Source organism: Artemia sp. Qi Xiang Cuo, chromosome 19 (genome assembly GCF_049724085.1).
Source record: "Artemia sp. Qi Xiang Cuo chromosome 19, ASM4972408v1, whole genome shotgun sequence".
NCBI classification, from domain to species: Eukaryota; Metazoa; Arthropoda; class Branchiopoda; order Anostraca; family Artemiidae; genus Artemia; species Artemia sp. Qi Xiang Cuo.
Window position 1 is genome coordinate 42,159,300 of NC_142812.1, and position 27,381 is coordinate 42,186,680.

Consider the following 27,381-nt stretch of genomic DNA (forward strand, 5'->3'; position numbering starts at 1 on the left):
CCTTTATGTAAAGGTATAATTTTTGCTTGTTTTAAAGCATCTGGGAACTGACCTATTTCCATAAATAGGTTCACCATGTATAGAAGACAAGGCAAAAGGTAAGCGGCGATGCCCTTAAATGCCTTAAGGCTAAGACCGTCAATTCCTGCTGAATTCGATTTTATTGTTTCCAGTGCATCCTCGAGATCAGACTGAGTGCACTTTACAAATTTCATGGAACGACCTTCCCAACGGTCATCAATAAACAGCTCATTTTTATACCCATGGTCAGCAACATCATTTTTAACATTAATTCCAACATTTGAAAAATATTTACAAAACTCATCACTAACACCTTTCTTTCTTACATCAATTCCAACATTAGAAAAATATTTACAAAACTCATCACTAACACCTTTCTTACCTTTAACTTGTTTTTCACCAACTACAAGTTCATCCACTGGATCTATAGTGTTATTACCACGTAGTGCCTCATTTATCACTTGCCAAGTTTCCTTAACATCACCGTTTTTATCACGAAACTTCTTTGAGTAATAATGTTTCATTGATGACCTTCCGAGGGAGTTCACATTGTTCCGAAGTTTCCTGAATTCTTCAAGGTTTTTTTGGATTGGAGAATTCGGGTACAACTGATAAGGTTTGTTCTGTTCACCAATTTTTTCCGAAATTTTATTTTTCACCCACGGTTTCCTTGGGATATTTTTCTTCTTATGAACACCCTTCACAGGGCAACACTTATCATAAATAGGTGATAATATTTTTAAAAAAGTGTCAAATGCCACCGATTCGTTTTCATTTTCATTCAAAACTTCCTCCCAAGAAACTATACTTATCTATTCTTGAAACTGTTTAAGATTTTCCGGCTTAAGATCCCTAACTGTCGTTTTCTCCATTTTAAAAACCTTTTTTCCAGTGCCCCGAATTACGCACAACAAAGGAAGATGGTCAGAACCTGGACATATGATCACGTCGCAATAACTTTTCGGTATAAGATTCGCCGATAAATAAATATTATCAATAAGGGTAGCCGGCTGACTAGTAATCCGTATCGGTATTTCTGCTACCGAAAAAATTGTGCGACAACATAAGATTTAAAAAAATCAAGGTTAGAACTATTTAAATTAAGAAGATTAAAAGTAAAATCACCAATAAAAACCCGATCAAATTTCGCCGCCGCTTTATCGGAAATAAACTCATCAACATCGTAAAGAAAAGCCTCCGGATTAGCACTAGGTGGCCGGTATACTAAACAAACTAACAACTTTTTCTTCTCCGAAACTTCAACCTCAATAGAAAAAGTTTCGATCTTACCTTCAATCCAAAAATATAAATCCTTCTTTACTGTGTATCTTATTTGATCCTTAATTATAAATGCAAGTCCACCCCGCATCATAGAATTTCTTGATTTTGAAACCAGCTGGTACCCTGGAAAAGGATACGATGGGAGAAAGCTATCCTGTGTAAGAAAAGATTCGCATATACCCAACATATCAATTTTATCACAACATGAAGTAAGTAGGTTCGACACTTCAGAAAAATTTGATGTGATGTGACAGTTCCACTGACCAATACATAAATACTTATTTGTCACATTAATTACATTACTATTCATAATATCAACATATCTACTATGCCTCATCGGTCTAAAATTAACTTCAGCTGGATCATTTGCCACGCGAGATAACAATATGTCATCAATACGAAATGGATTATTTTCAAGCGACTTCAAATGCGAAGGGTTAATACGTACACGAAGCGATTAACCTTATTTAACTTCACTGACAACAAATGATTATGTGTCCCTGGTTGACGGAGGACAAAACCTATGAATGGAAAACTAATGCTAAACTGTAAAAATAAATGAAAAACCAATGATACGTAACTAAAATTACTACAAGCAGGAATAAACTTATGAAGATATGCTAACTCATAATATATGCAAAATATAACACACGCATCAGAAGATTGCTTCTAGCGACCAGAGCCTCCGGGGTGAAGAATCGCTAGTTTCACGAACGAAAATTTGACCTTGGTCAGACCATATACACGTGTTCGCAAATTTATCTCTAGCCGCATTTAAAATATCTCGCTTCTTGCGCGTAAGGTTTTCGCACAAAAGATCCCGCCTTTTGCAAGTTTAGGGTTAGCTTTGAAGATATACTTTGCAATCTCTTTGTTACGGAGCTTCACTATAACTGGCGCTAGTCTGTCAGGTCTGCTTGCCGGGTTGTTATTCAGGCTCAGTCTATGTACACTAATAATATCGGAGTTGGCAATATTTACAAGGCCCATTTTTCGTAGATCACACTCCGCATGGTACTGTTTATGTCGAACGTAGCGGGCTGCTTGACACCATGAAATAGAAGCGAGTCCAGTTTCCCCTCTTGTTCGAAGTCGTCCAGTTTGTTTTCTAAACTATAAACTTTTTCTTTAAGTAAATCACTCTGATGGTAGATTCCTTTGAGACATTTTTCCAAAAGCAAAAATTTGGCGGTGTATTCCATAGTGATTGCATAACAGATTTTAGAGACAATAAATTCCGTCGGAAAGTTACCAACCACTCGTTCATTTGATTTTTCCTGTACCTTGCGCTGAATATCCTTCCTAATGTTTTCTTTCATTGGAGCGATTTCCTGCTCAGACGCTACCAATTGAGCTCGAAGTCCAATCACATCAGCAGAAGCGCTACTGGCAGATCCGTCCTTATTTGTGCCGCTTTGATTTTTAGCTTTTTTCAATACATCAAGATAAATTTCTGGAAAAGAACGAAGTTCTTCGAACGCTTTTTTTACTCCTTTCGTTATTCTCTTGGATGCCTCCTTTTGGTTACTCTCGTAATCTACGAGTTGGCCATATATGATGGGTTGCTGATAATGTGCCCCATAACAGAATACCCGATACTTCGTTGAACCCGTTGCAGTATTCACCGTCTCAATAATCCTTATTGGCCGGAGGGGATACCCCGCAAATCGTGCTAAAGCTATGTCACCTTCCTTAAACTGGTTAGATGAAGGAGCCATTACGAAAATGAATAAAGTCACTAAACAAAGACATGGGCGTAGGCAGCATTAGGCAGCATATTGTCTACGGGGGGGGGGGCAGTTGATAGTGTGATGCAGTTTTATCAACTGCTTTTTCCAAACCATCTGCTTTTTCAGCCATATCTAATGTAAATTTGAAGGTCTAGGGGGGGGGGGGGCACCTGCCCATGAACAGACTTACACGCAAGGGGGCTTATATCGAATATTTAATAATATATTCGATATAAAATATATAAAGAGCGAATATAATTCCAAAATAATAACTATAAAATAATAATGAATCTCGTTTAAGACTTTGTATCTTAAGAGTTTGGTTTTTGGTCACAATTGAACCATTGACGCTATAACGGCCACAAAAGTTCCAATATAATAACTATAAAATAATAATGAATCTCGTTTTAGACTTTGTATCTTAAGAGTTTGGTTTTTGGTCGCAATTGAACCATTGACTCTATAATGGCCACAAAAGCTCCAATGTAATAACTATAAAATAATAATGAGTCTTGTTTTAGACTTTGTATCTTAAGGGTTTTGTTTTTGGTCACAATTGAACCATTAACGCTATAATGGCCACAAAAGTCACGCGTATCCTTTAGTATTTGTGATTTGAATTTTAATTAAACCTTGAACAATATCTATTATTAATTTTTCGCTTTCAATGCAGTAAGCTTTCTCTGCTTTCATTGAGATCTCATGCATATTTGAAACAATTTTCTGTTACCCTTGTTCCATTAAATCTTTTGTGACAGTGATTTTTAAAACTGATTTGACCCGAAGTTATATTTTCCTCTTCCTTTTGTCTCTTCCTTCCTTTTCCTTTTACCTCTCCTCTTCGTTTTACCTCGCCTATTCGTTTTACCTCTCCTTTTCTGTTTTCCTCCTTTTCCTTTATGTCCATTTTCTTCTGCTTTTTTCCTTTTCCTGTCCTGTTCTATATTCCTTCCTTTTCCATTTTCCCTCCTTTTCCTTTACCTCTCCTTTTACCTTCCTTTTCCTTTTACTACTCCTTTTCGATCTCTTCTTCCTTTTACGAAGTTTCAAGTTAAAGAACTATACAAAATAGCTAATGCAGGGCTGCCACCACGTCAAATTTTCTTTAAAAAGTCAGGAATTCAGCCAATGCAGAATGGTCAGAAATTTAGAGAAAAGTCAGAAATTTGAAAAAAAAACCCAGAAAAATCGGATTTGTTTTTCTTTTTGGGCAAGCCCACTACTTCAAATAGGCCAAAATTCTGCGTTTTTGGTCACTAAAGGAGTGCAAGATCGCTTTTCTGTGTTTTATTCGTAAGATCCATTGCTAGGGTTGATTAACCTTATTTCCTTTTTTTGTCATTTCTGACTGATACTGTTCCCTTAGTGTTTTTTTTTTGTTTACAGTATTTGAAAAGAAAGATCAAACAAGAAGTAGTCGTTGCTCGCAAACATAACTAATGATTGTTTTTTTTTTGTAGTAGGCTACTACGTTCTTTTTTTAAATTTTGTAAGTAAATGTAGAAAAAAGAAATGCAGAAATGTGATCGGGCATTATACTGATTATTAAAGGGGATAAAGCAAAAAAACTTTTTAGAGTTTTGGCTGAAAATCCTTCTCTGAAGCTATTGGCTAATGTCTTTTGACGTACTGAATTTGTTTTTCTTCGGTAAAAAGCACCTTATCGAGTCGTCAGTTTTTTGTCAGATTTTCCGACCTTGAAAGTCAGATCTTTTTCCATTTTTTTTGCGTGTGCAGGCCCTGCCATTGCTACTACGGGTGTTTAAGCCAGCAATTTAAAACAATGTAAAATTTCTTTTTGTTTGCCAACCCTTGTCAAGTCTGATAAGATCTTAGAAGTCACCAACTCAACTGCCAAAATCAAAATGCAATATCTTCTAACCTTGTAACTTGTTTTTCAAAGCAGGCCAGAGAAGAGAAGGAAGCATTCATTATCCAAACCACCTATTCCTACGAGTCTTGGGCCAGAACCCGTGAAAGTCAAAGCTGTGGAAAATTCAAAAAATGGAACAGATAATCCACTGTGGATGGAACGGTAAGTATCATAATATTAGTTTATACAATAATGAAATTAGGACAAAGACAAGGCTGTATTCAGAGGAGGGGTTAGGGGGTTTCACCCAGCCCCTAAATGTGTGTCCGATTCGTAAAAACGTTATAAAAATGCATAAACGCACATTTTGATACCTTTAAAAAAAAATTACCCCTTTCCCCCTTAACAAAAATCCTGGATGCGACCCTGGACAGCAAATATGCAATTAATACATGCTTCGAATTGGCAATATTATCGAATCCAGGATATTTCCGTTATAAAAAGAACTTTTGCCATCCAGTCTTCGTGTGTGTATTTCTAATTCCTTTTATAGCACAGGTAAATGCAATAGAGAAATTGTGGGTTTCAAAATATCTTTAGTGTACTTTAAGAACATTATTTTAACGATATTTTTATAATTATTTTCACTGAGTGCATTGTAAAGAATCACCTTATAAGTCAGATATAAAAATCAGATTTTATGAAATTAGACAAAATCATCATTTTAATTGAGTGCATTTTAAGAACATAAATTCTTCATTAATTTGTTCACTGTCAGAATATTATCTAATGCGATAGTTTAGTAAAAGAACTTTGATATTTAAGCCTGCAGTACTTCGGAAAACCGTTATTTCTCATCCCATCACATGGCTACAATACTTTGGGATTTTCTCCAAGATCTTGGAATTTCAGTCCTGAGCATGGGATCTTGGAAAAAGTAAATATTTTAAACATTCTCCTCAAAAGTAAAATAAGTGCATTTATTAATAGTTCAAACCTTTAGGATTTTTCGCTTTGTATTTGTGTTCTTTTGTCATCTTATGTAATACTTCTTATTTAATAGACTGTACCTTAGGTCAAATTAAGATTTTCTTTATAGTTTGGAAGTTTTGCTACCAATGACTTGAAATTAATGATATTAAAATGTCTTTCGTCACTTGTGAAGAAAAGTTCAAGTTCTCTTCTGAATTTTCTAAAAGGAAAGACAAAAAAGTTACAGTTCAACTCTAAATTTAACCATAGAAGAGAAAAAAGTTCCACTTTTAACTCTGAATTTTCTCAAAGAAGTGAGGAAAAGTTCAATTTCTCTTCTGAATTTTCTCAATAAAGGGATAGAAATTCCAAGTTCTGCTCTGAATTTTTCTGTAGAAGACTGCAAAAAATAAATAAATAAAAGGCCTCTTCTGAATTTTTCCAAGGAAGAGAAAAAAAGTTCCACATCATTTCCGAATTTCCTCTAAGAAGAGTAAAAATTTCAAGTTCTGTTCTGAATTTTACCGTAGAAGATAGAAAAATATACTTCGATTCTGAATTTTAACCCAAGAAGAGAAAACAGTTCCATTTAATTTTGAGTTTTCTCAATGAAGTGAAGAAAAGTTCAATTCAATTCAAGTTATTCAAACAAAAATAAAACACAACACCAATAATAATAAAGATCATGGAAGGGAACTTGTTGAGGACCATAATAACAAAAATTGAAAATGAAGATGAGAGAAAAAAAAGAAAAAGAAAGAGAAAAAACGGGTAAATTAAAGCAAATTGATTAAAACTTTAGAGAATTATAATATCAAAGTCTAGTAACATTGTTATACAGCGTGCGAAAACTTGTGGATAGCTTGACACTGGAGGGTATTATATTCCATTGAAGTATAGATTTATAAATTGGGGATTGCTGGGCGAAACTATAGACACACTTGGGGACAATGAAGGAACGGTTGGATGAACGGAGACAGAGGCCTGAAGTTGAAGTTCTCTTCTGAATTCTTCCTCAAGAAGAGAAACATTTCCACTTTTAATTCTGAATTTTCTCAAAGAAGAGAAAAAAGTTACTGTTCAATTCTAATTTTTTCCAAAGAAAATAAAAAACTTTAGTTCTGAATTCTCTCAAAGACGAGAAATAAATTTTTTTCGTAGAAGATAGAAAAAAAGTTATACTTCGATTCTGACTTTTTCGCTAAGAAGAGAAATAGTTCTAATTTAATTCTATGTTTTCTCAAAGAAGTGAAGAAAATTTCAAATTCTCTTCTGATTTTTTCTCAAAGAAGAGAAAAAAGTTTCAGTTTAATTCTAATTTTTTCCGAAAAAAATAAAAAAAGAAGTTCCAGTTCAGTCTTGAATTTTCTAAAAGACGAGAAAAAAAACTAAAGTTCTGTTCTAAATTTTTTCCGTAGAAGATAGAAAAAGTTATTTTGTGATTTTGAATTTTTCCCCAAGAAGAGAAAAAACCTCCACTTTAATTCTGAGTTTGCTCAAAGAAGTGAAAAAATGTTAAAGTTCTCTTCTGAATTTTCTTAAAAAAGTTCCACTTTAGAGAAAAAAGAAAAGAAGAGAAAAAGAAAAAAAGAAAAAGAAGAGAAAAAAGTTCCACTTTAGTTCTGAATTTTCTCAGAGAAGACAACAAATTTCAAGTTCTGTTCTGAATTTTTCCGTAGAAGATAGAAAAATGTATACAATGATTCTGAATTTTCTCAATGAAGAGAATAACAATTTCCAGTTACCCCAAAAAGAGAAAAAGTTTCACTTTAACTCTGAATTTTCTCAATGAAGAGATAGAAATTACAAGTTCTCTTCTGAATTTTTGTAGACGACTGAAAAGGTTATACTTCTCTTCTGAATTTTTCCCCAAGAAGAGAAAAAAGGTAAAATTTTTCTCAAAGAATTTATTGTAATTTATTGTAATTTCAGAGAACTTCAGAGAAAAGTAGCCTTCAGAGAACAAAGTTCTCTGAAGTTCTCTTCCGAATTTTCAAAAAGAAAAGAAAAAACAGTAACAGTTTAATTCGAAATTTTTCCGAAGAGAAAAAAGTTCCGCTTTAATTCTGAGTTTTCTTAAACAAGTGAAGAAAAGTTACTAAAACCCGACTTTATTAAACCCAAAAAATCAAATATATCTAAATTAAGGATCTATAAACCTATTTGATCACATTTCCCTCATAGTCCCCCTCCCCTCCATAACATAGCTTAAGATTTATTCGACTTTATTTATTTCAATTAGAATGTTTTAAGAAGTTTAATGAACTTTTCAGAAAAATAGATTTATTGTAGTCAATTTTACTAAGAGCTTACCAGTATTTTCTAAAAAAAAAACTAATATTCTCCAATTTCTTTTTGTTTGACTCTGTTATTTATTGAAATTTCTAATTGCTTTGGGTTTCTTATTTTTATTGACGCTGATTTGTACTAGTTTTACTCATGGTAGATTATCTTGTTTTATATTTTGCTCCTTTTTGTTTGAAATTAAGTTTAGAAGACCTTACCAACATTTTCTAAGAACCCACAAAATTCACCAATTTCTTTTTGTTTGACTCTGTTACTTATTGAAATTTTTATTGCTTTTGATTTCACCTATTTTTTGACTCTGTTCCTTTGAATTTTTAAGATCTACAGTTTATTCGATTTTATTTTTTGCTGCTTACTATTTAATGAAATTTTTAATGTCTATTTGACTATCTAAGATGTTTTCGTCTTAGATCACAAACCTTATGGACTTTAAGAGTCTGATCTTATTTTCACGTTGTTTTAATGTTCAGTAAACTGCAAGTTTATGCTCTCGCAATGGAATGCATAGAGCTTTTGAGCCCTACTCTTGTTAATTTCTGCATTTTTTTAGTTTGACTCTGTTATACATTGTAAATTCTAATTGTTTTGGGTTTCATATTTTTATTAACACTGGTTTGTACTAGTTTTACGATCGATAGATTATTTGATTTTGGTTTTTGCTCCTTTTGGTTTGAAATTAACTCTACTAAGATTTTGCTAACATTTCCTAAAAACCCACAATATTCTCCAATTTCTTTTTGTTTGACTCTGGTTTTAGTAGAAGAAACGTGTTTAAAACGGTAAGGAAAACTGGTACAAAATTTGATTTTTAGATTCGTAATTTTTTCCCCAAATCACTGAGCAAACTGTTTCAAGTGCAGAAAAAGACGATTCCAATGGTTTCTTTTGTAAGCAACGTTTTTAATTTTTAATCAGGCACAGCTGCACGAAACTGCTAGATGGAATAATATCTTTTTTGAGATATCATTTTTGAGATGTCATTGAGATAAATTGAAGTTGATAATCGTATTCTTCTTGTATAATGCTTGATAAAAGGAAATTGATAAAAGGAAAATGATAAGAGTAACTGCAAGCTAGCTTTCAATTTGTAAAAAGTGAAAGATTTTTGCTTATTTCCGCTTCATGTCTGTAGAGTTTAACCTAAAGTTAAGAAATCCTTTTTATGTCCCTGATAAAAATGCAAAATCATCTATAAGACGAGTGTTCCAAATTGCAAATGTTAGCCAAAGAAAGAATTTTTTTGACAAACTGACAAACTCTGCTTCAAGTATGGGCGTTAAAATAAGAGAAAAAGTCTTACTAACACAATTTAAATCGCAAATTACTTGTTAGCAACAAAATGAATCCAAATTTTAGAAAAGAGGAAGTTCTTTTTCGGTGGGCAGGGACGTACGCATGAATTTTGTCTGGTGGGGGGGGGAGGGTCACAGAAAAATTAAAAAACGCATAACAAATTTGTTTATATGTATTTTTATTTGCTGTGGGATGTTAAGTTTCTTTTGCGGCGGGATGGTAACATTTCAATAGAAGAATTTAGATATCTTTTTTTGAAAATGTACGTGGAGATCTTCTTTTTAAATTGAATTTGTGTGTCCTAGGCCAACGAAACCATACGAAGAGCAAGAGCTAACAATGAAGATCACAGAGGGTGACTCCCCCAGTCCCAGAACGCCATCTTTTACAAATGGAAGGTCCTCTTCCCAACATTACATGGTGAGTGTGTTTACTTTATGCTTTGAATTAACCTGGTTCGACTTCTGTTTTTGTGTTTTTGGGTATTAACTTATTATTTTGCCGCTATTTTATTTAGTATAGAATAAAAACAACACAAACTTTCTCTGAGAGGCTGTATAATTACTTTTTCCTTTGTTAGAATTACTCGACACTTATTGGAGTCGGGAAAAAAAGAATTAGGAGAAATTATTTTCAGAAGGGGTAATAAAAACTCCTATCACCCGGATAAACTGAAAAATAGTGCACGCAAAATTAAATTTTTTGGATCTTTCCTCTGCCTCTGTTTCATGTTAATAAAAAACACGATTATACTCCACTTCATTGTGTCCCGGTAATCTGAGATTGTCCGCCTATAATAGTTCCATAAGTACAATTTGTAGCCTTCTCAATACAGTACTACTTGGCTTTAGGGTCTTGAACAGAAAAAATCCATCAGAACATTAAAGGACATACCCGTGCCTCATATCATGTTCTATTCGGAACCATCTGCTTAGCTTGTAATCTGTCTTTAATAATGGTTTGTATGTCATTGACTCCAGCAATTGTTTACAGGAACTCAAGGTTAAAACAACTAGTCATCCAAAGTACTCTTATATCTGAGTCAACTAAGAGTCTAATGTTTTGGAAAGGTGCCAAGGAACCAGCACTGGCATAAACTATTATAAGAATTCTACTCAAATACTGGATTAGAAATTATAAAGGTTACTTTGCTACTTGGACCTTAGTTAACCGGAGGACTACTTTTACTTTATCATTTAGCCTATTTGGATTGTTTGATGCTTGTATGGGAGGATGAAGGGAAAGGACAGTTTCTTCTATCCCTGTGGGTAGGTCCAAGAATCTTACAGTACGCATAGTCTAAAAACTTAGCTGTTAATTTGGAAACTTACAGAATTTAGTTGTATATCTTTTATTGCCAGATGATATGGATGACAGCTTTTGCTTTCCTGAAACCTTTCCAAACCTCAAAAATGAAGCAGAAAATATCATCCTTGCAATCAATCATTCAGCAACTGTACGATTATTTGATCTAGAAGCATTGTTACATTCTTTCGAGTGCATCTTTCTCTTTTTTCAACTTTACAACAAAAAAAAAAAAATAATTTTTGTGCTATAATGCTTAGGATGGTTGGGCATGGGGAATATTATTCAATTAAATGTGTTGAAAATCTGCATAACCCTTTGGGCTCTAGAGAGCTGAAAGAGTTTTGACCCCCCGTATATGACTACCTTAAGTATAGGCAAACATTAATCGGCTATCCCATTCAAAATGCTTTTAAAGTTTCAACTTAGCTCCCATAGTCGTTTTTAGTATATCGGAGATAAACCTTTTAGATAACTTCCCCTCAATATACCCGAAAAGGTTCAACTTAATGCCATTGTAGTTGCGTAACATAAATAATCAAATTGTGCAATGATTCGTATTCAAATAACTTAGTAAGTATTATTATTAAATTTTTCAGTTATTATAGATCGCATATTATTTTAAAAAAAATATTATAGCAATGTATGTGTTATTAGAAAGAATCTAAACTTTTTGCGAAAAGTAAGATTTCCAAGTTTATTTGGCCACTAAATAAATCGATATATAAATTTTGTTAAATATTTTGGTGCCATTACTTAATATGTTCATGATATTCTTATATTCTTTTTTCATTTGGGACTTACGTTGCTAATCTGTAACCATTTTTTAATCCCATTATTGACTGCTTTGGGGCAAAAATATTTCCAGCAATTAACTTAATGCTTCTAACTCAGTTTGTAACAATGCATAACACATAGAAAACTGGATTTGAATGTCATTTTAGATATCTTAAATTACCTTTGAAATGATACTAGTTGTGATTTATTTTCTAAACTACAAAAAAAGTCGGTTGTACATCAGAAGCATTTCTGGCAAGGGCGTGTTATTAGCAAGAAAATGGAAACAAATATAAGTTATTAGGAGTCGAAGGGTCTGAGAAATGCATTCATGAATAATTCACATACAATAAATTATATAATATCATGTTCTCGAAGCAACAATAGCCCTAAAATTAATAATAAATACAAACAACTCAATAAGTAAAACATTTCCCCCAATATGTTAATTATCAAATTTTCCCCATTCAATCTCAATCTGTGTGAGAGTTGAAAAAAAAAATCTTTGAAAATCGGGGTATAACTGTTTCTTTAAGGGATTTTTGAATATACCCTGGCCTTTTTTATTCCTTGAAATAATGAACATGGTTGTCATGATCTGGAAAAGGAAAAATATGAGCTTGACGATTTCAATCATTAAAAAAGTCAAAGAAAGCTTATCCTTATGTCGAACTAACTAAATGAATATTTTTTTTCCAATTGCGATGATACATCGTTATATTCTGCGCATTGATGAAAAAATCTTATAATTTTTGGTGCGAATGTATATTAATAAAGAGGGTTCAGTTGCACGGGGGCTCAGTTGCAGGAGTTCAGTTGCTTGGGTCGAGTTACACACATTAGTTTAAATGTGTTCAGTTTGAACTATCTACCTGGTGGAAGTGAGGAAAGATTTGAAAGCCATGGCTAGCTAGGGTAAAGCCAAGACAGATAGTCTCTGAGAGGCAGAGCTGGCATAACTTTTTCAAAGTTATATACTCTGACCTATATGAAATAGCTTCTATGGTACTATGCATATTAGAATATCATTTATATGTTCTGAAAAAGAAAAAAAATGGACCATCTGGATAATTTTGGTTGTAGAACAAAAGTTGATGAAGGAAAGTAAGTTGAACACCGTTGTAGGACTATCCACTGTCAAGAAAAAAACAAAAAAAAAAACACACTAAAAACTCTTAGCAGTACCCATGGGACAACTGATAACAGGCCAGCAGATTACAAATATTGATTTCAAAAACGACTAATTGAAATAGCAAGACTACTAGAGTACCCTTGCAGGATCATACATTGAAAAAAAAAAAAAAATAAAAAACGTTAAAAACAGCTGAGGACAGGCCAGGAGATTATGAATGCAGCTTTCAAAGAAAACTAAGCGAAATAGTGAGTTGCTTTCTGTTTAAAAAACATAAATAATGTATATAAAACATGTCAGTAAACATACCACTGATAAACAAGTCAGAAATAAATAAACAGCTAAGTATTATCATTCTGGGCACGTCAGGAAGAAACCACTGCCAGATCATAACATTTTTTAACCTATTTAAATTCTTTGGCTAAAATGCTGCTAACCATTAACTCATTGCTTATAACTCAGGTGGCACCGCTGTATAACACCTATGCAACTATACAAAAACCTGTTCGATATATTAGAAATAAAATGCGAGGAGCTGATTCTTACGGAACACTAATGCTTGGAGATGAACCTGGTGAATCTAGTGAATATACTAACTTGGATTTTAACCCTAGTAGAAGTCCTCCTGGTCCTAGAATTCCCGGTATTAAGCCTGCAAAACTGGCGGTAAGTTTTTCATATCCAATTAGTGGCATTCAAATTTGATTTTAGCGCTGCTCCGAATTTAAACCCCTGTTATATTTAAAATCTTCAGTAGCATGTCAAATTCAGTCACGGTAATGGTTCGTAAATATTCAAATTCCTTTTTGTCATACCTAAAAAATGTATTATTATTAAATAGATAATTATCATTGAATAGTATTATTATTATTATTAAATAATATAATTAAATACTAAAGTTTCACTTTTAATTAGGAGCAAAAAACTTTCTTGTTAATAGAAAGTTTTTTGGTGAAAAATGATGTGGGTGGTTGGTGCCATGTTGATTTAAAAATTGAATTGGAGTAGGGCTAGTTGATCATTCAAATTATAAGCGCATTTAGTTCAAATATGAGATTTGAGCAATTGCAACTTGAAGTTTCGAGTTCCTTCAAGGGAATTCGAGACCGTAAAAATCATTTTACGACCTCAGTGTCGGCTGACAGTCTCAAAGACAAAGGGCCTATTAGCTAATTTTATCAGTACCACAGGGAACTTCCAAAGCAAATTTGGTAAAAATTTATAGGGGATCTTAGATTTGTCAACAGATTGTAAAGCTAACGGGAGACTTGTTTAAAAGAAAGTATAATCCCTTAATAATTGTTAACCAAAACATTGTCTGTTCAATGTACATACAGCATAAATAATATGAATCTAAAGATTTCAATCAAGTCGGTTAGCACAACAGAAATTTCAAATTTCCCAAATATATCAAACCATTCAATGATACGTCTTTTGAGCTGTTTTTCAATTTTTTCCAAGCAGGTATGCTAGAATATTTTTAGGAACTGCCCTTTTTTTTAACTTAAAAAAATTCTGTTTTGTCCAATCGAAAAAACAAAATTCCTTATTTCTAATGATGTAAGTTTAATTAAAAATGGATGTCTATCTCTGGCACAAAACGGGAGAAGCTAAGTGACTTTTTTTTAAAGATTTCCGGGAAAGTAGGTGCTGGCTTTTAGTTTCCTGTCCTTTATTCGAGTCTCTTATCCAAGGCATACAAGTAATGGCAAGACCGTCCAGTAAATTCTGAATTGTTTAACCACACAAACTAAAAAGTTTATAATAGACGAGATAGGTGATCGTTTAAGGTATCAAATCCTCTTCAGAGAATTTATTATTATTATACTTATTATCATTTATTATTATTATTAGTTTACTATTTTCTTTGGTTAGAACCTTTTAAATTTTAGCAAAGAACCTATTAAGGCACTGCAACTTTTGGACATGGTGAAGGGTTAATATTACAGTAATACCTATTTTTAAACATGTTTAATAGGTGTAACATGCAATGAACTCGTTGCTAGGCTCACGTCAATTCAAATAGTAGGTAAGTATATTAGACCCAAGCACCTGAAAACAAAAATACACATAAAAACAACTTCTTAAGTAACAAAACAATCAAATCATTTCATCTTCCTTCTTTTCTTCGTGTAATTCAGCGATGACTTTTGTCGATGATCAAATTCAACCTGGCCTGACGACCAAAACGAGTGACCGTCGTGCTTCTTCTGTAGCTATTCTGTTCTGCCTGAACCGGGTCTGTGGTCTCCACTTCTTTCTCTTTAACGCCTACCCTCAGTGTCAGAGACTCCGCTGTAACGGGGCCCGCAGTTTCGTGGGAATCGTCTATAGAATCGGGTACCTTTTTGGAAGGCGAGGTGCTCATTGATACCCGATGATCTTCGGCAGGTTGGGTTTGTGCTTGGCAATTTTCACCGTCATGTGGGTACGTCATGGTCAGGTCTTGTCTTGGTTTAATGTGAATTCTGTTGCGGCTGAATGTCCCCCCTTCTTTGAGACGAACATAGTATGAACGAGGGTTGTCATCGGATTTACAAACCGTTGCCTTCTTACAGGGTCCCTGGTCAGTCAACTGGACCTACGCTTTCTGCCCCGTTTTCAGCAGTTCCACGTTCCTAGCACCTCGATTGTAGTACTTGCTTTGGGTCTTCTTCCTCTGTTGTCTGAATCTGGCAAAATGGATAACCCCTGGCTGCAAGATCTGTGTGATACTGGGCAGGAGATATCTCAATTAGCGTCCCATCATTATTTGAGCGGAGGCAAAACCATCAATGGGTGTGTTTTGGTACTCCAAGAGTTCCAAATACGGATCACTCCTGCTCTCAGCGGCTTTCATCAGAAGTCCTTTAGCCGTTTGAACACCCTTTTCACTCATGCCGCTGGACTGGGGATAGTTGGGGCTCGAGGTTGAATGGATGATTCGCCAGTCTGTCATGAACTGCTCAAATTCCTTTCCACTGAACTGGGGGACGTTGTCGGTTATGAGTTGCTCGGGAATTCCATATCGGCTGAAATGAGCTTTCAGTTTGGCGATGACCTGCCGTGACGTGGTGTTTGTCAGGCAAATAACCTCAAAGAACCGACTCATGTAATCGACAGTGACCATGTAATCTTGTCCGTTGAGCTAGAACAGGTCAACAGCTACATGCTTGAAGGGGTAGTCTGGTATTTTGTGTGGGATCATCGGCTCCTTCTGTTGGCTCGTTGCAAACTTGGCTCATACCTCACACTGGCCGACCATTCTCTCCATATCTCGTGTGATGCCTGGCCAGAATACAGAAGTTCTGACCCTCTCTTTGGTCTTCCCCACTCCCAAATGAAAAGAGTATAGTTGGTCTAATATGTATCTCTTAAAAATAACTGTCGTACTCCTAGACCTACTTCCATTACCGGTAAATTCAAGGGGCGTCGAACCTGCAACTTCGCATTGTCATCTGACTATATTTATTGAGCTTTTGCAAATTTTCTCCCAGTAGCTGCAAACTAGTAAAGAACTCACTACAGCCCATAGTCACTAAAAACTAAAAAACGCATCATAAAAAAGAAAATGAGAAGTAAGAAAAAAAAAACATTTTTTGCTTATAGTGGTAAGTATTATCTAGCTGGTATTAGTTACTACTATCTCGATTAGCCTTAATAATAAAATCTTCTTTCGAAAATAATAATAATGGGAATTCTGATAAATAGCCTGAAACGCCTACAATTTGACATCAGATCGAAACAAAAAGTAAACCACTACAATCGCCATGGCCGAAAACCCTACATAGGAAACTTACAGTTTCTTGGCTTTAATAACAAGGAAAATTAATATATCTAACTACCTACTCTCTCAAAGCAGAATGGAATATAACGTCATGTCATTGCACCAGATATCTGAGGTCAAATAAGGCTAAACTGGTATCATAGGCAGCGCAATCGCGCTGCCTAAGTAAAGAACGATGTTGGCAATATGTATTATTATTTTTTTTATTTTTTTTTCTTCTTCCATACCAGGGCACTTCGTATCGAAGGAGTTGTCGTAGAAACTTGGAAAAGGGCTCATTCAGTTGGAAATTGGAACGGCTAGTGCCCTTTTTAATAGTCAAAAGTGATTGGAAGGCAACTGACACCCCTTCCATGCCCACCAATTCCCCAAACACATCCAATCAAAATTTTGAGATAGGCATTTTGTTCAGCGTAGTTGATTTCCAGATAGAAATTATGTTTTTGAGGAGGACACTCCCCCACAGCTCTCAGGGCAAGGGTTTTAAGTTATGCCCCGGGGGCATATAAGAACGATGTTGGCACAATGTATTATTTATTATTTTTTTCCTTTAAATCAGGGCACTTCGTATCGAATAAGTTGTCGTAGAAACTTCGAAAAGGGCTTATTCAATTGGAAATTGGAGTGGCTTGTGCCCTTTTTAATAGTTGAAAGTGATCGGAAGGCAACTAACACCCTTCCACGCCCACCATTTCCTGAAACACATCCAATCAAAATTTGAGATAACCATTTTGTTCAGCGTAGTTGATTTTCAGATAGAAATTATGTTTTGAGGAGGACAATCCCCCACAGCCCTCAGGGCAAGCGTTGTAAGTTATGCCTTGGGGGCATATAAGATTTTTATAGAAGGCGTTGTCGTAGAAACTTCAAAAAAGGCTCATTCGATTGGAAATTCAAACAGCTAGTGCCCTTTTTAATAGTCGAAAGTGATTGGAGGGCAACTAACCCCCCTCTCACGCCCACCTTTTCCCCGAAAACATCCAATCAACATTTGGAGATAGTCATTTTGTTCAACGTAGTTGAAAGTTTTGGAATTAGAACTTTGAGGATGACACCCCCCGACATTCCTCAGGGCAAGGGTTATAAGCTATGCCCTGGGGGCATATAAGGTTTTTATAGAAAGCGCAGTCGTAGAAAGATCAAAAAGGGCTCATTCGATTGGAAATTGAAATGGCTAGTGCCCTTTTTAATAGTCGACAGTGATTGGGATGGCAACTAACACCCCTTCCACGCCCACCATTTCCCCAAACACATCCAATCAAAATTTTGAGATAGCCATTTTGTTCAGCGTAGTTGAAAGTTCTGGAAATTATACCTTTGAGCAGGACACTCCCTCCACAGTCTTCAAGGGTTGTAAGTTATGCCCTGGGGGTATATAAGGTTTTCATTGAAAGCTTTGTCGTAGAAACTTGAAAAAGGGCTCATTTGATTGGAAATTCAAAGGGCTAGTGCCATTTTTAATAGTCGAAAGTGATTGGAGGGAAACTAACCCCCCTCTCACGCCCACCATTTATGCAAACACATCCAATCAAAATTTTGAGGTAGCAATTTTCTTCAACGTAGTTGTTAGTTCTGGAAATTAGGTCTTTGGGGATGACAACCCCACCCCCTCAGAGCCCTCAGGGCAAGGATTAAATGTCAAGCCCTGGGAACATACACGGTTTTTTGTGACCATTACTTTCTGAAAAATTGAAAAAGGTGGCATACGACTGGAGTGCACTCCGTAATTGACAACAGGGATTGGAGGACAACTAACCCCCTGCTAACGCCGACATTGTTTCCAAACACATCCAATCAAAATTGTGAGACGACTATTTTGTTAAACGTAATTCATAGTTCTGGAAATTATTTTTTTGAGAATGACAACCCCCCACAGCCCTCAGAGTACGGGCCGAAAGCTATTCCCGGGCGACATATCATGTATTTATAGAAAGCGTTGTTGTAGAAACTTCAAAAATGGCTTATTCGGTTGGAAATTGAAATGGCTAGTGCCATGCGAGGGCAACTAATCCCCCTATCACGCCCACCATTTTCCCAAACACATACAATCAAAATTTTTAGATAGCCATTTTTTATAAGTAGTTCAAAGTTATGGAAGTTATCTCTTTGTGGATGAACCCCCCCCGCAGCCCACAGGTTGTAAGTTATGCCCTGGGGGCATAAGAGGTTTTTATAGAAAGAGTTGTCGTAGAAACTACAAAAAGGGGTCATTCGATGTGAAATTGAAATGGGTAAAACCCTTTTTAATAGTGAATGGGTAAATGGGTAGTCGAAAGTTATTGAAGAGCAAGTAACCCCCCTCTCACGCCCACCATTTTCCCAAACACATCCAATCAAAATTTTGAGATATTCATAGTGTTCAACGTAGTTGAAGGTTCTGGAAATTAGGTGTTTGAGGATGACACCCCCCCACAACCCGCAGGGCAAAGGCTGTAAGTTATGCCCTGGGGGCACAAGGCTTTTATAGAAAGTTTTGTCGTAGAAACTTCCAAATAGCTTATTTGATTGGAAATTAAAAAGGGCTAGTGCCCTTTTCAATAGTCAAAAGTGATTGGAGGGCAACTAACCCACCTAAAAAAAATTCAAAAGGTTAGTGCCCTTTTTAATAGTCAAAAGTGATTGGAGGACAACTAACCCACCTCTCACGCCCACCTTTTCCCCAAACACATCCAATTAAAATTTTTAGATAGCCATTTTGTTCAACGTAGTTGAAAGTTTTGGAAATTTGGTCTTTGAGGATGACAACCCTCCACAGCACTCAGGGTAAGAGTTGTAAGTTATGCCTTAGGGGCATTTAAGGAGTTTACAGACATTTTTGTCGTAGAAAATTCAAATATGGCTTATTCGATTTGAAGTTGAAATGGCTAGTGTTCTTTTTAATCGTAGATAGTAATGGAGGGCAACTAATACCCCTATCTCTACAACAATTTCTGCAAACAGATGTACTTTAAATTTCGGGTTTGCTATTTTTTTCAATATTGTTGAAAATTTTGGACATTAGGTGTTTGTTGATGACAACCCCCCCCCCCACAGCCCTCAGAACAAGGGTGGGAAGTTATGCCCCGGGGACATATGATATTCTTATAGGAAGAGTTGTCGTAGAAACTTCAAAAAGGGCTCATCCGATTTGAAATTGAAACGGGTAAAGCCCTTTTTAATAGTCAAAAGTGATTGAAGAGCAACTAACCCCCCCCTCTCACGCCCACCATTTTCCCGAACACATCCAATCAAAATTTTGACATATTCATTTTTTTCAACGTAGTTGAAATTTCTGAACTTTAGATCTTTGAGGCTGACAACCACCCCCCCCCCCCACACACACACACAACCCTCAGGGCAAAGGTTGTAAGTCATGCCCCGGGGGCATATAAGGCTTTTATATAAACTTTTGTCGTAGAAATTTCCAAAGGGCTCATTTGATTGGAAATTAAAAAGGGTTAGTGCCCTTTTTAATAGTCGAAAGTGATTGAAGGACACAAACCCCCCTCTCACACCCACCCTTTCCCCAAACACATCCAATAAAAATTTTGAGATAGCCGTTTTGTTTAACGTAGTTGAAAGTTCTGGAAACTAGGTCTTTGAGGATGACAGACCCCTCACAGCCCTCAGGGCAAGGGTTGTAAGTTATGCCTTTGAGGCATATAAGGTGTTTATAGAAAGCACCTTATTTTAACTTCAGACGGGGCTCATTCGACTGGAAATCGAGAGTTCTAGTGCCCTTTTTAATAGTCGAAAATGATTGGAGGGCAACTAACACCCCCCCCCACGCCCATCATTCCCCAAAACACATCCAATCAAAATTTTGAGATAGCCAGTTTGTTCAGCGTAGTTTATTTCCAGATAGAAAGTCTGTTTTCTAGTAGGAAAATTCCCCAAGACCCTCTGAGCAACGGTTTTAATTTACGCCCTGGGAGCATATAAGGTTAGTATAGAAGGTGTTGTCGTAGAAATTCAGAAAAGGCTCATTAGATAGGAAATTCAAAAAACTAGTGCTCTTTTCAATAGTCGAAAGTCATTGGAGGGCAACTAGCCCCCCCACGCGCATTTTTCCCCAAACACATCCAATCAAAATTTTGAGATAGCCATTTTGTTCAGCGTAGTTGATTTCTAGATAGAAAATATGTTTTTGAGGAGGACACTCCCCCACAACCCTCGGGGCAAGGGTTTTAAGTTATGCCCTGGGGCATATAAGGTTTTTATAGAAGGCGTTGTCGTAGAAACTTCAGAAAAGGCTCATTTGATTAGAAATTTAAAGGGCTAGTGCCCGTTTTAATAGTCGAAAGTGGTTGGAGGGCAACTAGCGCCCCCCACGCCCATCATTCCCCCAAACACATCCAATAAAAATTTTGAGATAGCCATTTTGTTCAGCGTAGTTGATTTCCAGATAGAAAATACGTTTTTGAGGAGGACACTCCCCCACAACTCTCAAGGCAAGGGTTTTAAGTTATGCCCAGGGGGCATATAATGTTTTTATAGAAGGCGTTGTCGTAGAAACTTCAAAAAATGCTCATTCGACTGGAAATTCAAAGGGCTAGTGCCCTTTTTAATAGTCAAAAGTTATTTGAGGGCAACTAGCCCCCCCTCCCCACGCCCACCTTTCCCCAAACACATCTAATCAAAATTTTGAGATAGTCATTTTATTAAACGTAGTTTAAGTTCTGGAAGTTAAGTCTTTGAGGATAACAACTCCCCCACAGTCCTCAGGGCAAGGGTTGTAAATTATGCCCTGGGGGCATATAAGGTTTTGTATAGACAACGTTGTCGTAGAAACTTCAGAAAGGGCTTATCCGATTGGAAATTTAAATGGCTTGTTCCCTTTTTAATAGTCGAAAGTGATTCTAAGGCAACTGACACCCCTTCCACGCTCAACATTTCCCCAAACACATCCAATCAAAATTTTGGTATAGCCATTTTGTTCAACGTAGTTAAAAGTTCTGGAAATTATATGTTTGAGCAGGACACTCCCCCCACGGTGTTTGGGGGCAAGGGTTATCAATTAAGTTCTGGGGTCATGAATGTTCCTTACAGAGTGAATGCTTGGGTAAACTTCAGAGTGGGCTCATTCGAATGGACATTAATATCTTTTACTCACTTTTTAAGCATCAAAATATATCGGAGGTTACCCACCTTCCCCCCCCAACCCTTTTTTCCCAAATGCAACCAATAAAAATTTTAAGATAGCTATTTTGTTAAAAATAGTTCAAAGATCATATAACAAAAATTCCGGTGTTGACACAACCCACCAGGGCCCGGGGGCAGGCCCTGTAAGTTATGCCCTGGGGGCATACATGGTTCTTATGGAAGGGATGCTCGTATTAACTTCAAAGAGGGATCATTTGATTGGAAACTGAAAGTTCTAGCTTACTTTTTAAGAGTCAAAAGAGATCGGACGGCACCTAGCCCCCCCCCTCCACGCCCTTTTTTCCTCAAACCCATCCGATAAGAACTTTGAGATAGCTTTTTTTTTTAATAGTTCAAACACCATATAACGAAAACTCAGGGTTCAACACAGCCCCCCGGGCCTCAGGGCAGGTGTTGTAAGTTATGCCCGTGGGGACTATATGGTTCTTATTGAAGGGGTGCTCGTAAAAAATGCAGAGATGGCTCATTCGTTTGGAAACTGAAAGTTTTAGTTAACTTTTTTCCAGTCAAAAGATATAGGAGGGCAACTAGCCCATTTTTCCCCAAATGCATCTAATAAACATTTTGAGATAGGCATTAAGTTAAAAATTTCTCAAAAGTCAGATAACAAAAACTCAGGTGTCGTCACCCCCCCCCCACAAGGCCCGGGGGCAGGCGTTGTAAGTTATGCCCTGGGGCATATGTTGTTCGTATGAAAGGGATGCTCGTATAAACTTCAGAGAGGGCTCATTTGATTGGATATTGAAAGTTCGAGCACAATTTTTAATAGTCAAAAGAGATCCGAGGGCAGCTATCCCCCAACCCATCTGATGAAAATTTTGAGATATACATCTTGTTAAAAATAGTTCAAAGGTCGGATAAGAAAAATCTGGTGTCAATAGAACCGCCAGGGCACAGGGGAAGGCGTTCTACGTTATCCCCTAAGGGCATGTATGGTTCTTTTGAAAGGGATGCTCGTATAAACTTCATAGAGGGCTCATTTGATTGGAAATTGAAAGTACTAGTTCACTTTTTAAGAGTCAAGAGAGTTAAACTAGCCCCCCCACGCTCTTTTTTCCCCAAACCCGTCCCCTACAAATTTTGAGATAGCCAGGGTTTTGGAAATTGTCCAAAAATTAGATAACAAAAACACCCCCCAGAGCCGGGGAGATAGGCGTTGTAAGTGTTGTCTTGGGGGCGTATATGGTTCTTATGAAAGGGATGCTCGTATAAACTTCAGAGGGGGCTCATTTAATTGGAAATTGATAGTTCTAGTTCAATTTTTAGGGGTCAAAAGATATCCGAGGGTAACTAGCCCCCCCCCCTCCACACACCCCTTTTCCCCCAAGCCTATCTGATAAAATTTTTTTAATGGCAATCTCATTAAAAATAGTTAAAAGCTCAAATAAGAAAAATGTCTGTGTCAAAAGAATCCGACAGGGCCCGAAGGCAGGCTTTATTTCTAAGACTTAAGGGGCTCATGTAGTTCTTAAGAAAAGGGTGATTGTAATTGCCTTTAAGATGATTGATTTCATTGGATATTGAAAGTTCTTCGTCACTATTTAAGAGTCAAAAGAGATCGGAGGCCAGCTAGCCCCCCCCCCCCCCTTCTCCATGCCCTAAATGAATCAGATAAAAACTTTGGGATAGACATTTTGTTACAAATAGTTCAAAGTTCTGATAACAAAAAACTCCGCTGTCAACACAGCCCCACAGGGCCCGGGGGTAGGCGTTGTAAGCTATTCTGTGGGGGCATATATGGTTGTTATAAAAGGGATGCTCGTATAAAATTCCTAAATGACTCATTTGATTGGATATTGAAAGTTGTATTCACTTTTTAAGAGTCAAAAGGGATTGGAGGGCAGCTAGCCTCACCCCCACACTCCATTTATTTTTTTCCCATAGGCCCTTCATATAGAAGGGGTCGTCCTATAAACTTCTAAGGTGGCTCCTTCGATTGGAAATTGAGAATTCTAGTGCCCCTTTTAAGAGTCAAAAGAGATCAGAGGGCTACTGGCCCCCCAAGTCCTTTTTTCCAAATACATCTGATAAGAAATTTGAGGTAGCTATTTTGTTAAAAACAGCCGAAAGATCATATAACAAAAACACCTTTACCTATGGTCATTTCGTTAAAAATAGTTCAAAGATCAGATAAGAAAAACTCCTGTGTCACCCCCCCCCCACAGGGCCGGGGAAGGCGTTGTAAGTATTGCTCTGGAGGCATAAATGGTTCTTTTGGAAGGTATACTCGTATAAACTTCAGAGAGGGTTCATTTGAACGGAAATTAAAGGATGTAGTTCATTTTCTCAGAGTGAAAAAGACCAGAGGGCAACTAGCCCCGCCCGTCCTCAACGCCTTTGGGCGTATCGGATGGATAAACCCATCCGATAAAAATTTCAGATGACCATTTTGTTAAAAATAGTTCAACCATCAGACATTAAAACTCCAGGGTCGACACAACCCCCCAGGGCCCAGGGATAGGCGTTGTAAGTTATACTCTGGGAATATATATGGTTCTTATAGAAGGGATACTCGTATAAACTTAAGAGAGGACTCATTTGGTTGAAAATAGAAAGTTCTAATTCACTTTTAAAGAGTCAAAAGAGACAAAAGCTTAATCTAGTCCCCCCACGCCCTTTTTCCCCAAACCCATAAGATAAAAATTTTGAGATAGCAATTTTTTTAAAAATAGTTCAAACATCAGATAAGAAGAGCTCTGAGGTTGACACAACGCATTTTTTCACTTTGATATTGTTACTTTGATATCAGTTTTGATAATTTGATGAATATTTGATTTTTTTTTTGAAAGTTTGGTTTTGAAATAAGGAATTTTTAAAAACTTGAACTTTTTTGCAATAAAAAACGAACAAAAATTAATTAAAAAAACTTTCCAAAAAATAAGTTTTTCAAAGAAATGTAAAGGTCATTTTAAACTTAAGCACAGCGGATACAAATACCTTTTAAAATTCAAACTAAAAACGACCAGAAAATACTATTAAAGAATAAATGAACCCAAAACGAACAGACATAAAATAAGCAATCATAGCAAAAACATACAACAAGCAATAATATAAATGAATAAATAGATCTTAAAGTGAGTAATGCTTAGATTGAATATGAATACCAAGCTTAAAATAAAAAAAAAATGTTCCTATTGAAGTATAAATGAAACTTAAAACGAACAGAAATTAAATAAACAATCAATGCAAACAAACATACAACAGATATTAATGTAAATTAATAAATAAATCTTAAAACGAGTGAAACTTAAATTGAATATGCAAATCAAGCTTGAAACGAACAAAAATCACTACAATCAAGAGTTTGGGTGTGACCTCCTTCTCTCACTATAAAAGTCTAAAAACTACTGCGTCATTGGCGGTTTACTGAAAACCAATTTTATGACAAATGTTTTCTTCTGCACTTAATATTGAAAATAAACATAAGAATCATAGTAAAATTTTGAAGTGATGACTTTTCAGCAATTAATTTCATTCTACATCAAATATTCAGTTTAATTTATTAGCTCTTTTTAAAGTTGTTAAAGATGAATATAGTTTCCCTACAGACAAGTGTTTGGGTACTGCCTCCTTTCCTAACTGTAAATAAAAACCAAAAGCCTACTGCATCATTGGCACTAACCGAAAACGGATTATATTACAAATATTTTCTTTTCCAGTTCTTACAGTATTGAAAATAAAAATATCATTACAGTGAAATAAATTCTTGAACTGATGGATCTTTCAACAATTAATATCATTATTCATCAAATATTCAATTTGATGTTGTTTATACTTTCCAATACTATTCAAGACACATAAAGTTTACAGTAAAATGCCAATGACGACGAAGGTTTTAGATTTTTACACTGAGAGAAGGAGGTCATACCCAAACTCTTGTTTGTGGTGATTTTTGTTCGTTTTAAGCTTGATTTGCATATTCGATTTAAGTTTCACTCGTTTTAAGATTTAATTATTAATGTACATTAATATCTATTGTATGTTTGTTTGCCCTGATTGTTTATTTAATTTCTGTTCTTTTTAAGTTTCATTTATACTTCAATAGGAAATTTTTTTTTTCATTTTAAGTTGGATATTCATATTCAATCTAAGCATTACTCGCTTTAAGATATATTTATTCATTTATATTATAAATTGTTGTATGTTTTTGCTATGATTGTTTTTTTAGTTTATGTTCCTTTTGTATTTCATTTAACATCTTGTTGTAATTTATGGTCATTTTGAGTTTGAATTTTGTCCGGTTTTTGTATATGTTGAGCTTGCCTTTAAAATTACCTTTACTTTTATATTAAAAACTTATTTTTCGGAATTTTTCCTTATTGATTATAATAAAGATCGATGTGGGTACAATGTATTTTTTTTTTTTTTTTTTTTTTTTTTTAGGCCAGGGCACTTTGTATAGAAGGAGTTGTCGTAGAAACTTCGAAAAGGGCTCATTCGATTGAAAATAGAAAGGACTAATGCCCTTTAAAATAGTCGAAAGTGATTGGAGGGCAACTGGTCCCCCTCCCACGCCCACCCTCCCATTTCCCCATTATGTTTAAAAACTTAATGTTGCCTTTAGATTAAATCAAAATGCACTGTGTTAATGCTAATTCCCAATAAGGCATCTCAGCAGTATCCCAAGAACGACTGAGGTTATTATGTTCAATCTTTCGGGGCTACTTCTCCTCTTAAAATTTAACCAAATCAAAATAGCGTAAGTGTATCCAAGCTATCAAAGAAATTAAAAAGATTTTTTTTTTTTGCGAATGGTATCAAGTTTTCTATTTCAGGTCAACTAGATGAGGTATGAAAGTAAATTAAACACTACTATTTGTGTCCATATTTTTAAAAGGGTGTATGTTGTTAAAAACTGCTGAAAATTTTTCTCCACCATACAAATAGCAGGCCAAACTATAAAGTCTTAAAAAAAGAAAAGCATTATCTTCTTTTTGTCTGAAAAGACTATGTCAATATAAAAAGAACAAAAATTAAGTAAAAAAAGCTTTTCGCACAAAATAATTTTTTCAAAAAAAAAAAGTAAAGAACTCCATTAAACCAAAAATGAGCAAAAAATAGAATCAAATAATCTACCAAGCGTGAAACTACCACAAATCAGCATCGATAAATAAATGAAACTCAAAACGAACAGAACCCCTATGCCTTCCCAAGGCCAGAACATAATTTGCACTTTACTGACAAAAAATACAAATGAATGTTAATTGTCAGTTTAATATACATATACTGATATTTAATGATCAAAATGTTAATATTATCTGATTTACTAAAGTTATGAAAGCAAAAACATTTATATTTTTTTCAGTAAAGTGTAAATTATGTTCTGGCCTTGGGAAGGCATAAGTGTTTTGCGCCCAACTTATGTTGATTTATGCTCGTTTTGAGTTTGGCTCGGTTATTTATTGTAATTTCTGTCCGTTTTTGGTTTCATTTATTTATCAATGCTGATTTGTGGCAGTTTCACGCTTGGTAGATTATTTGATTTTATTTCTTGCTCATTTTGGTTTAATGGAGTTCTTTACTTTTCTTTGAAAAACTTATTTTGTGGAAAAAGTTTTTTTTAATTAATAAGAATGTAAACATTTAAGATAGAGAAATTACATCCTTCTAATCTATTGAAAACCACGGGGGAAGGTTAGAGATCCTATTTCGTAATATTCCTTATTTCTCATTGGGATTTCGGGAAGAAACTAAATAAAGCTTTTAAATTTGTTCGAATTTTGACTCTACTACATGCCTATTATCGCATTTTGTAGCGCTAGCCTGTATATCTCTTTGTAACTCAGGCTAAGCCTACTTTAAGTGCGTCTTCTCTTTGCTCTAATAACAAATTGATTTTATT

At 35.5% G+C, this 27,381-nt stretch overlaps 2 protein-coding genes across 2 annotated transcripts in view; one reads left to right on the top strand and one right to left on the bottom strand.

Annotated features, from left to right (window-relative positions):
* Nucleotides 1–27,381, bottom strand: part of LOC148940860 (2-oxoadipate dehydrogenase complex component E1) — a 204,379-nt gene that overhangs the window by 11,388 nt on the left and 165,610 nt on the right. The window lies entirely within an intron of this gene.
* The window catches only part of LOC148940861 (uncharacterized), a 31,828-nt gene continuing 7,944 nt past the window's right edge, over nt 3,498–27,381 (top strand). The window contains exons 1-4 of the mRNA XM_089105092.1: nt 3,498–3,517; nt 4,939–5,067; nt 9,723–9,837; nt 13,094–13,297. Of these exons, the coding sequence (XP_088961218.1) occupies nt 3,498–3,517; nt 4,939–5,067; nt 9,723–9,837; nt 13,094–13,297 (468 nt within the window). The remainder of the gene's footprint in view (nt 3,518–4,938; nt 5,068–9,722; nt 9,838–13,093; nt 13,298–27,381) is intronic.